General features: G+C 38.8%; 1 protein-coding gene across 4 annotated transcripts in view; it reads right to left on the bottom strand.

The window, feature by feature from the left end:
• The window catches only part of fchsd2 (FCH and double SH3 domains 2), a 39785-nt gene that overhangs the window by 7700 nt on the left and 19876 nt on the right, over nt 1-12209 (bottom strand). For 2 of the 4 annotated variants that reach the window (XM_058079030.2, XM_058079029.2), the window contains exons 9-17: nt 10280-10402; nt 8952-9047; nt 8294-8368; nt 6537-6653; nt 6288-6392; nt 3532-3621; nt 3314-3376; nt 866-1000; nt 42-125 (exon numbers count right to left, since the gene is read on the bottom strand). In XM_058079030.2, the coding sequence (XP_057935013.2) occupies nt 42-125; nt 866-1000; nt 3314-3376; nt 3532-3621; nt 6288-6392; nt 6537-6653; nt 8294-8368; nt 8952-9047; nt 10280-10402 (888 nt within the window). The remainder of the gene's footprint in view (nt 1-41; nt 126-865; nt 1001-3313; nt 3377-3531; nt 3622-6287; nt 6393-6536; nt 6654-8293; nt 8369-8951; nt 9048-10279; nt 10403-12209) is intronic. The other 2 variants (XM_058079032.2, XM_058079031.2) reach the window with 1 other exon arrangement.

Raw genomic sequence — 12209 nt, forward strand, 5'->3', positions numbered from 1 at the left:
TACAACAAACTTGTGTGAAGGTCGTATGTCTGCTCACATACCTTGACCCAGTCCTCCATGTCTCCATCCTCAATGACCTCCAACATCTCCTGTTCATCAATGGTTAACTCATCTGGTTGAGATGCCTGGCAGAGAGTAATGAATAGTGGGAAGTGTAGCAAGAGCGCACATGGGAGGGATGACGATGATAGTAAGAATTTAATTTAATTTAATTTAATTTAATTTAATTTAATTTAATTTAATTTAATTTAATTTAATTTAATTTAATTTAATTTAATTTAATTTAATTTAATTTAATTTAATTTAATTTAATTTAATTTAATTTAATTTAATTTAATTTAATTTAATTTAATTTAATTTAATTTAATTTAATTTAATTTAATTTAATTTTCAGATTATTATTATCAGATTACAATTGATGCATCACATAATCAGTTCACAGTTCCACATGTCCAAAAGGAGTAGGAAGAAGCAAAGCTTATTAAATCCTACCCCTCCATCTGGTACTTTTACAATCAGTAACTGTTACATTTGTTCACTTCCTGCTTTCCTAATATAGTTTAATTATTTTTTTCATTTTATTTTTGTCACATACCGAAGTACCAGGTGATATGACCATGCAATGACATAATGGGTACCATAGTAAGTGTCAATATAGTGATATATATAGCTTCATCCTTGTATTCAGCAAACCTCAACTGCTTGTATTGTATTTTTGATGTTTAGTAACTGATATAACTGATGGATAATTTAATACATTCTCTGTGCTAAAACTATTCTTGTAATGTATGGAAAAGTGTCAGCCTTTTACTGGTTATACGTTTTTTTTTAAATGTTGCATTATTGCATGCATACTGCTTCATACCTTGTATGAGTAAAGGACCTTGCAGGTTAGAGGATAATTGCGAAGGGTTCCTGAAGGGCTGGAGCTGCTGTCATCAAAAACCTCCATATTCTCCTCACACTCCTCGCCGTCCTCACGCTCCAAGTCCACTGTACCCTTTTTGACATACAAACACACACATCCATATACATTAAACTCAACAAAGAACCCCTAAAAGGACATTGTCAAGCTTTTTTGTTCCCCCTCGGAAAAGGATCACCGGGATTACCTGAGTTCCTGTGAGGTGCTACAACAACTTTTAGAAACAGGTAGAAGGACGCAGTTGAATGACATGATCTAGCCCCTCCCTCTTTTGTTGCCTGAGCATTTCACTGGCTTAACAGAAGATCATGTGATGTTGCTGGGAGAAGGCGCCATCACACACAGCAAGCTGACACAGCCACAACAACGAATGTGTGTGTGTGTTTTCCTCAGCTTGTGTTAAGTCATCAGATTTCTGTTGACACAGTAAACTCAATACCTGAAATCCAATACCCTTGTGTTTGTGTGTGTGTTTAAATGTGTGGAAGTCGTGTTAATACATTTTGATTCCTTAAGTATGAAATATTGACTAACATTCTGCATATTGGGTAGAAGGGTGGACACTAATCAAATAAAATGATAGTAAGTACAACTGCATATGCATTACAGGCACAATAATAATCATAATAATAACATGGACTACTGGTGTGGCCGTAATCGACGGAAAGCTAAACCCCCAACGTCACTTCCTGTTCTCCATAGTAAGTCTGGAAAACATTGATTGCAACACACACAAGCACATATTTACGTCTTAAATGGCTTATTTTGTCTGATTATCAGACTCAGAATCTAGTACTATACATATTTATATGGAATATGTAGACAATTATGGTATTTACAATGTTCCCTACAATTTACAGTTTCATTCCCAAAACAGTTACCCTTATTATCAACAGTGGTTGATAATTTTGCACCATTTTTCTTTTGCACCAGACAAAAATCCAGGCCAAGCTACATCTTGAAAACAACAAAACCAAAATCAGGTCTTCCAAGATTAGGGGTGTCCAAAGTGTGGGCCGTAGGCCATTTTCAGCCTGTGCCTCATTTATTTGTAGGCCATTGGCATATTGTAAAGATAAAATGGATTATTTGTGAGATCTATGAATAGATAACACACTAATTGGATTTGTCACTTGTAACACAATGCTAAATGTCAATATATCAATGTTTTGATAAACTAGCATGTCATAGTATAATGTTGGGTTTAAGCATCTGTTCAAAGTGGCCTTTGGTAGAAAATATATGGGCACCCCTGTTCAAGAGCAGACAGAAAAAAAATGTGTTGATGAAGCCAAGGTTAAAGTTTTGGGAGCAATCTATTATGTCATGATAGGGGCTTCAATGGCCCTTTCATGATAACTGCTCAAGGGAAATGAGGGAACCCTAGATTTTCAGTCAGGTTTGAAGGTGATTTATCTCACCAATCCCCTATTTCACACTTTAACATCTAATTTTATCTTTGCATTATCACATCTCCTCCACACCTGCTCTGATGTCAGTCTCTCTTTTCTGATGTCTCTTTTTTCTTTATCATTTCGTTCTGTGTTTGTGCTGAAGTGTCATGTAAGCAGAATGACAAGTCTACTGGGGAATGGCCATATCGATACAAACACAGATGATTGAAAGATAAATCTATGTCATCATTATTTTACATTTATTATATCATTTGATTTTGCTTTGCAGGCGATGTGACGTTTTAGGACCCAGACTGCTCTGACCGATGATTAGACTTTCTGAGATCAATTATCTTACGTTTTGCATCATTCAGGAGGTAATTTGTCAGAGCAGCTATTCTGGTTGGGGGGCTTTCATTTATAATGAAATTATAAAAAATGATTCTGGTTTCAAGTCAGGACCTTAAGAATGTGTATATCAGAACATTCTCGATGCAAACCTTCAATGAGCACAAAAACAGGGGACAAAAATATTAAGTTGCCTTTTTCGAGGCGACGGGGGCCTGAAACCCCCACACTCAATACCAACATTTTGACTCACACTGCCTGCTGAAACAGAAACTAGCATTACCCTACAATACAGAGATGATAATGCCCTATACTGTAAACATCTGAATGCATATCATTGGAATAAGTGTGGTAAAAAAAACACAGATTGCCAAAGAAAAAGCAAAGCATACACCAAGAATTAATAATTCTTAATTCTTAATAAAGTCACCATTTGATGACATACTTATATGTGATATCATGATGACCAAGGTTCAAACTCCAAAAAAGTGACTAATATAATATGCAGTTTGGTGGATCTAAAGTTTTAAACGTTACTAAGGGTGTGAGTTTGTGCATGTACTTTTTACATCATTGTTGCGTTTAGTTATAGCTACACAGCCTTTAATTGGCAATACAGACTGAGGAGTGAGGGGAGTTGTCTCACCGACAGTGAGGGATCGTGGGAAGTGTAGTTGGCCCAGCGCTCATTCTCAAGCTCCTCCATCACCTATAGTACAGCATGCACAGAAAGAGTGAGGGGATATATACACAAACTATGAACAAGCACGATGCAACATGCCATTCATGCACGTATGCAAGGACACACAAAAATACAAATAGATGCACATATCATTTTAAATCATGGAGAGACATGCAACACACCTGATTCATGGCACTCTTCAGCCAGGTGTCCACAGCGACACCCACTTGCCGCAGGAGGTCCAATCGAGCTTCTGCTTTCAACTTTATTGTCTTTGATGACAAGAATGATTGTTAAAAATATCAAATACTTTACTGGGTACAAACATTTTTAGAGGACCAAAATCCTTTAATCATCATTACAATGTGTAGTGGGTGGTTTATTTGTAGGGAAAAGTGGTGTTAAATGTTCACTCGTTTATTTACTGCATTATTTATATGTATTTTATGTTGTTTTCTGCATGTAAGGCTATAATTATTCTCTATAAAATGTGTTTTTGGTTGGCTGGAATGGATTCATTAGATGTGTGTTTGAGTCTTAGTTTTCCTCTGACCTACATTAAGTCTATTTTTCTATTCAAAGTTCACCTCTACCCCAAAATGTGAACTTGTATAAAGTCAAAATCAAACACTAACACGGGTTAGAGTCATGAAATCAGACTTTTCACTTTTCTTCCGAGACTTACTTTTAATGAGCTACCAGAACTATGCGCACAGGACATGTGCTGTCTTTTTTTTTTTTTTTTTTAACTAATGATGAAGCTACAAACACAAAGTAGGAAATCCCAGTCTGCCTCTCCTCCATCAACTCTCTTTCATCTTTAATCCTTTCTTGCTGTCTTTTCCACAATTTCACCGCTGTCTTCTTTCATTACCTGCTCCTTCATTTCGTCTCTCATGCTGACACTGCACATTGATTGCCGAGGAATCAGAGTGTGTCTGACGGCACACAAAACGCTGACAGCTATTCAGCTCTGATTAATAAACATAGCAGCACCTCCACTGCATTTAGCCATTTTCTCTAGGCAGAAATTAAATGCCACTGAAAAGCATTTTCCTAATGTTACTAATGGACAATAAAAACGCTAAGGGAACTAATATTTCTAGATGTACAATACCAGTCAGAGGTTTAGACACACCTTCTCATTGAATAATGTAAAAAATTGGCTAGAACTGTTTCATCAACTGGGTCATAAAGGCACAGTCAGAAGAGATTGGTGTGGAAGAATAAGTCACTTGATGTTTCAAAGTATAAGGAAGAATAATTCTGAACCACAAGGAATGTCGGTGCAATGCTATGTTTCGGCAATAGTCCGCACGTCCACGGGAATGCTTGAGGGTGTGACCAATCAAAGCGGAGTGGGCGTGCTTGGAGGCCGGCCATGAGTGGAATTAATTAAAACAGACCATTTTGGAAATCCAAGGAAATACACTTGGAATAGGTGCAGATTCTGGTAGATCTAGAAAGCTTTCTGTGTGGGTTATCATGTGGAGCTGCTCTATAGGAGTCCACAATACAAAAGTGAAAAAGTAGCCAAAAGGGTCTCCTTTCAAATATAAAGACAATTTCGGGAACAACATCCAAGCTTGCCTCATAATTATTATTTCATATTAAACCTCTTGCATACAACCTATTATGATGGTAAAATTAAAACGCAGGTCAATGAGAAAGGGATCTTCCCTAGCAATGCAGAATGCAGAATATTAATGCCTTCATCAAACCTAGACTTAATGCATGTTGTACTGCTTTCATTTCCTTTATAATGCTTAGACAAGAGCCCTGCAATTCAGCCATCCCATTAAATATACATGAGCTTGGTGAAGGTAGTGCTGGCCTGGAAGAGCACTGATAACAGCGAGACGGTATACGGAAAAGACACTGTGGGAGGTTGGAGTTCAGCAAGAAAACTGCGAAAAAGGACGTGAATGTGCGATTGCGTGCTATTAATAGTGTATTGTTGAGGTGTGAACTACTGTAGGCTGATATAGCTTACAAAATATAATTAATGTCAGATCACATACAGTAAATGTGTAAAGTCTGCCAGCAGAGGGTGCCAGACATGTGAGCGCTTGCTGAGAAGGGAAAGAATGACTAATAAAGTGAGAAACTCAAGTAGGCAATAAGGTATAAACTGAGACAAATAGAGGTATGACGTATAATCCACTGGACGTAACAGAAAGCAACAACAATTATACATCCATCCTTTCATTTCCTATGGTGCTGATGCTATGCTGGAGCCTATCCCAGATGTCTTTGGGCGGGAGACGGTACACCCTGGACTGGTCGCCACCCAATCGCAGGGCACGTATAGACAAACACACTCACATTCATACCTATCACAGTCGCCGATTAACCTCAAGTGTGTTTTTGGAGTACCCGGAGAAAACCCATGCACGCACGGGGAGAACATGCAAACTCCACATGGAGAATAGAACCTATTCCTCCCAATCTTCTGAGTGTGGTCTCCAGCCAATCACAGGGCACATATACACAAACAACCATTCACACTCACATTCATACCTATGGACAATTTGGAGTCGCCAATTAACCTAGCATGTTTTTGGAATGTGGGAGGAAAACCGAAGTACCCGGAGAAAACCCACGCATGCACGGAGAAAACATGCAAACTCCACACAGATATGGCCGAGGGTGGAATCGAACTCAGGTCTCCCAGCTGTGTGGCCTGCGCGCTAACCATTCAGCTGATTAAAATATTTAGCATAACAAATCTTGACTGATGGGTTATGCAAGTCAACGTAAATGTTTATTTATTGCCTTGTGTGAAATTTTGTACAATTGATGTTTGTTCCTGTTTTACCATGTTTGCAGCTCCTTTTATGCTCCTTTGTTTAGCTACACCAGCTGCATGAATGTTGAAACTTCATGCGGTGTTAATGTTGGTCTAAAGGAGGGAAAAGGGGGAGGAAATGTCACAAACCTCAGCTTTGCGTATGTTTTCTTTGGATACTTCTATCTTCATCTCAAGATCTGCTCTGCCTTGTTCAGTGGGGGGCAACCCATGAGTCTCACACTCCTCTAGTGACTGATAAAACACAAGCTGGAAGTGACCAATATTGTATGTTTTCTCAAAATGAAAAAAAAAATGTTTACATACTGTGAGTATAATATAAAACATTGTCATATACAAAGTATATGGCATTAAAAGCATGCATCCACTGTGTCTTACTCTCTTATAGTGTATGATATTCTTGTGTTCTCTGGCTACTCGCGTTGCCCATTTCCGAGCCTCTTTGTTCAGACTGTGCTCCTCTGTGGTTCCCATCTCGGACTCCAGCTGACGACTCTAATGAAAACAAACACACACAACCATGCAAGCATGAGTAAACACACAAGCAGACACACACAAGCGCAAATGCACGTGTCAGTGCCGCCTGAACACGTAAAGGCTATTCATTTAGCTGAGAAACATTTTATTCCGCCTGCAGGAAGTGTTGTAAAGCTGCTTACAGTTCTGCTCTCGGGATGCCCATGAAAACCACATGTGAATAACTGTGTTTATGTGTGTGTATTACAAGTGAAAGCAGAAGGCAAAGTGGCAGTTTGTCATCTCAGTTTTGACATGTAGTCCCAGAATATTAAACAACACTAAAAAAAGATACAGGGTTGTTCGGTATGCCAATAATTAGCAGCTTCCTGTGAAGCCAGCTAAGAACATTTATCGAGTCATATACAACATATGGTTTAGGTACTCGAGGCACCACATGGATTGCAACTTAGCAACTAAGCAATGGTCTTCGGCTGAATGATTTCTGCGGGGATTCATTTGTTTCAGCTGGCAACAAGTTATATAAGCATAACTGATGCAGTGTGCAGATTCTTATTAATTAAACACTCATGGAAGAATACATAATGATCCTGCGTCAAGTGTGTAAAGAACTTACAAAATATTATCAGAATCAGAAAAAAATGCGTTCTAATGTCTTTAAGAACTACATTTAGGGGGAAAAGTTCTCAATGAACATAACTAGAAATAATAGCAACTACAGAATTTGCATTGTGACACTAATTTTAAAAAGAGAAGTAAACTTAAAAAAGTAAGTAAGTAAGTAAGTAAGGAAGACTAATGACGTTTTACCTCAGTGACAACAAGCGATGCAGTTAGTTTGGAGCTTGTTTTAGTGTATTCTTAACCAATACTAACATACAAAACTTGAAAGTTGCACATAATAAAATCTCTGCATGGGGCGCAGTGCTGGATGGATGACTATGAATTCATTGTAGCTGCTGTTGGAATAAAATAATACAAGATTTTTTGCGGAGAGAAGCAGAGTATCCACTTCATGAACTAGAAATCATAGAAGTCTCACCAGGCGATATTTATTTTGGCAAGTAAAATGAAAAAGACACTTGACAATGATACACATACTGCAAATAGAAGACATAAGTATTTGATTTGATGATTTAACTGAGTGTTTCCATGCACTTTGTGTCTATTAATACAACTGCGCTGCTTAAAGCATGAAGCAGGCTAAACGTAAGTGTGAAACTCGGTGTATTACAACAGAGATTTTACAAATAAAAGATGATGTAGATAAATAAAAATGGCCCCTCGCAACCTCCTAATTGGTGCTGCATGCTAGTAAGCCTCTAAGCATTTGTAAATGCAGGTCAGCATGAGACAGGCGGCACAGCAGTAGTGTTACAGCAATATTCAACTTTTACTGTGAGCCATCACAATGTAATGGGAGGCCTTTAGCAATGATGATGACAATCTACATAGCACTTTAATGTCTCGGTGTGAAATATGTTTGCGATAAAGCCTTAGTGACTCATGCGGTACGACTACAGGTACAGTGATGTTCGGTCGCTGCGAATGCTGTTTTAACAGGTATTTGACATACACGTTAAATGTCACAACATTGGATTGATGTGACGTGACAAGAAGGTTATAGCTTATGGATGTGATTATGCAGTTATGACTACCTGTGCCAGGGTCATTCTCATGGCACTGACGGGCGAAGGCTCAATGTCCACCAATTGCTGCACTGAGCTCAGCGTCTGGCACACGCAGCCAATAGCAGCATTGAAAGCACACAAACAGAAGAAGAAAAGGAGGAGAGAAGGGACAAAGGTTGAGGGAAAAGTGTTAGCCGGGGTTGAAAGGGATTACAAAGACACAGGGAATAGCACAGTTTTGTTTAAAGATATGTTAGAAGAAAGTTTCTAGGGTTGTAAAGAGAATACTAAAGCAGAAAAGCAGATGTGGCAACTTTGATCCATTGACAACATTAATACAATTAAACGGGCAATGTAGTTATTTGTAGTTATGACCACAGAGTGATGTTCCCACTGGAGGGACAGAAATTGCATTAACAAGCAGTCACAAGGAAAGGTCATATTTCCAGAGTATACTTAAGGGATCAGGCTACAAAAGTACAAGAAAAAAGATCCTTCCTGCATATGACTTTGTGTGACTGCGTATTTGTGTGTGTGTATGTAGGCAAAAGGAATAATGTTTGAAAGACGAATGTGTCCAGCAGTGCCAACAAGATTATAATGTATAAAAACAAAATAACACTAGTAACTAGTAACAAGTAACTAGTAAGAGCATAAGCACAACAAAGCGTTCACCCTCGCTCACCTTGTCACATTCGCTAGGCTGGAACTGGAAGTCGTGTGCTTTGTGGAACACTGGATTCTCTTGCATGAACAACTGCTGGTTGTACTCTTGTATTATCTGAGGAAGAAGTAAACGTATGCTTTGCCTTAAGACCTTTCTGCAGCAACCATCAAGTTATTGACACATTTATTTAAGAAATTCAACCACTTTATATTCAATGTATTTTCATGATTCTTAGGCTTATTATTTAGCAGTAGCACTTTCCAGAAGTGGGAACAGGTCAGTGTTTTGCAAATATTAATAGGTCTCAAGTCGTTAATCTCAAATCAAGACTCAAGTTGACGTACAAGTCCAAGTCTGTCATAGGCTTGAAATTTTCGAGGCCTTACAAGTCTTTAGTGTCTTACTTAGTGTCTAGTTTAACGTCTCCCAAATATTAATTCTTTCATTTTCTACCGCTTATCCTCATGAGGGTCTCGGGGGTGCTGGAGCCTATCCCAGCTGTGTTTGGGCGAGAGGCGGGGTACACCCTGGACTGGTGGCACATATAGACAAACAACCATTCACACTCACATTCATACCTATGGACATTTCGGAGTTGTCCATTAACCTAGCATGTTTTTAGAATGTGGGAGGAAAGTCGTGAGTCCCCGGAGAAAATCCACACCTGCACGGGGACAACATGCAAACTCCACACAGAGATGGCCGAGGGTGGAATTGAACTTGGGTCTTCTAGCTGTGAGGCCTGCGTGCTAAACACTCATCCCCATTTTAACAATCAAACAATACATTAAATTTTACAAATACAATTACTGCATTTGTTATTGTTTTTAAAAAAAAATAGAAAATAAGACCTGTGTGACAAGACTTAGTCACAGAAAACAGTTCTTACATAGCATTTAGGATTTAGTCAGTGCACATAAATGTAATCCACACATCCATTGCTTGTTGTTGAACATTAAAAGTTGCATTCAATGAGGCATATTCAAAGGGAAAACATTCTGTCTTGCTTGAAATGAAATAATAACAATCACATTAGTTGAACACACTCACTGAAAATCTCATGTATAGTAATCGGAATAAAGTCTGAGTCAAATCCCGCGTCACTGATGTCAAAGTCCAAATCTACTTGCAAGTATTTAATGATATTGTCAAGTCATAACCAAAGTCATCAAAATTGTGAATCGAGTCTGACAGCCACATGACTCAAGTCCACACTCCTGACATTTTTCACTGCAAGAATGCACCGACATCTCAGGTAAGGAACTACTGCTACTTTCTAATACAGACACAATACTGCAGGAATGTTTTTTTCAGCAAGTTTGGGGTAAAATGGCACAGCAACTCACCCTGGTAGATTTGTCCAACAGGAACTGAAAGGTGTTGTGTGTCGCCTGTGAGGCTTCCAGCTCAGTGCGACACAGCGCTATAAGGTAGTCTTTTACGTGCTCATAGATCCTGCCATCCAGGGCCTGGAGGATGGAAGAAATAACAATGAGAAGTGGAGCAATGCTTTGTGTCTCAATAAATATTCCTTGTAAACAAACAAAAAGGAGACACACGGGATGCATATTGTCTGTGGAAAGCCTTACATAAAGACATTTTCTTTGCAAAAGATACTAAAGCTCAGTTTTCAGTTTCAGATGGGAAATATTGTTATGCTTTATTCAAAAGAATTTGATTAAAGTAACACATACTTTTACATTAGCTTACAGATAAGTGCACTTATTGGTGTTCAAATCAACTGATTTGATTTGGAAAGGCACATAAATGTCTGTTGCATGCCTAGTGTGTTCAGAACCCCTCCACAAAATACCCCTGGAGCCCTCATTCAAATAGGAATGTACATAGAGTACGAAAAGATGAGTTGAAAATACACAAGAGAACACATACTGGAGAAAAACCTTTTTCCTGTTCAATCTGTCGCATGAGTTTTTTACGAAATCCAGATTTGAAAATACACACCAGAATACACACTGTAGAAAAACCTTTTACTTTCTTTTTTACTTTCATTTTTTGATTACGTGAGTCCCCAAACACAGTTTATTTGAAAAAAAAAAACAAAAAAAAAAAAACAGAGGAAGCAAAGAGCAAACCGTTGGCCAAGTGATTTCATGAGAAGGTGAGGTTGTGAAACTTCTGTTCCAAAACAAGTTAGACTGGCAGAAAAAAGGCACTGCAACTTTGGGGAGATGAGACAAAAAAGACTTTTCCCTGGTATAAAAGTTATCAGAATATGCGTATAAGCAGTCTGTGTGCAAAGTGTATTATGGACTGCTTTCTCACAGCTGCAGGGAAAGGTGAAAGGGTTCATATTCTACTTCAAGAAAACATTACGCTACAGACACACACACACACACACACACATATTCAGGCATGAATAATGTTGCTGTACTCACACACAATGGTATATAGTAAAGGAAATATGAAGGAAATTATGTCATTAAGTGTGGGCTGATAGCTGACCTCATTCTAAATGTTTCCTTATCGAGATGCTTATCTCCTCCTCCTTTCTTCCTACATCCTTCTTTTTTTAAAATCCATTTAGTGGCGCGGAAATGAAGTGAGTCAGCTTCCAGGAAAAGTCCTGTATTGCAGCCAGTGGGTTGGATGTATTTGTATATTTGTGTGTGTGTGTGTGTTGTTGAATGATTGCATCAGTCATGGCAATACAACACAGCCATGGGAAGCAGACAAGGAATGACAGAATGAGAGTTGCATTTTGTGTGTCTAGTAGACTACTTCTGGTGATACATAGTGACAGAATGTGTCTATAAAGTAGACTTACGAGAACAGGAGAGAAATAACCAGCAGATTGGTTTCCTCTGGCACTGTCCCCCATTCTCTTCTATGTGTACACATTCATGTATTTGTGTATGTGCGCAATCCCCTACAGCCTTTGGTCACTAGGAGCTGCTGATCTATTATTTAGGAGTGCCTCATAGTACAGATACTCGTGGGCACCTCAGGCATGAGGGAAAAAGTAGAGATGCAGAAATAAGGAATGAAAGCAAACGGAAGGGTAACAGTAAGAATCTGTCCTTAGATTAAATGTCATGATCTCTTGACGGCAAAGGCAAAAAAGCTTACGCCTCGTGAACGCAGTTGGATTGTTGAGCTGCATAAGCAAGGCCCAAGTCATTCCAAACTTCCTGTTAGAAGCCAACAGGACCATCCATCCATCCTTTTTCTATGCCGCTTATCCTCCTTCAGGCGAGAGGCGGGGTACACCTTGGACTGGTCGCCAGCCAATCACAGGGCACATATAGGCAAACAACT

The sequence above is a fragment of the Doryrhamphus excisus genome, linkage group LG8 (assembly GCF_037039965.1).
Source record: "Doryrhamphus excisus strain RoL-2023G ecotype Guam linkage group LG8, RoL_Dexc_Guam_v1.1, whole genome shotgun sequence".
Taxonomy (NCBI): Eukaryota; Metazoa; Chordata; class Actinopteri; order Syngnathiformes; family Syngnathidae; genus Doryrhamphus; species Doryrhamphus excisus.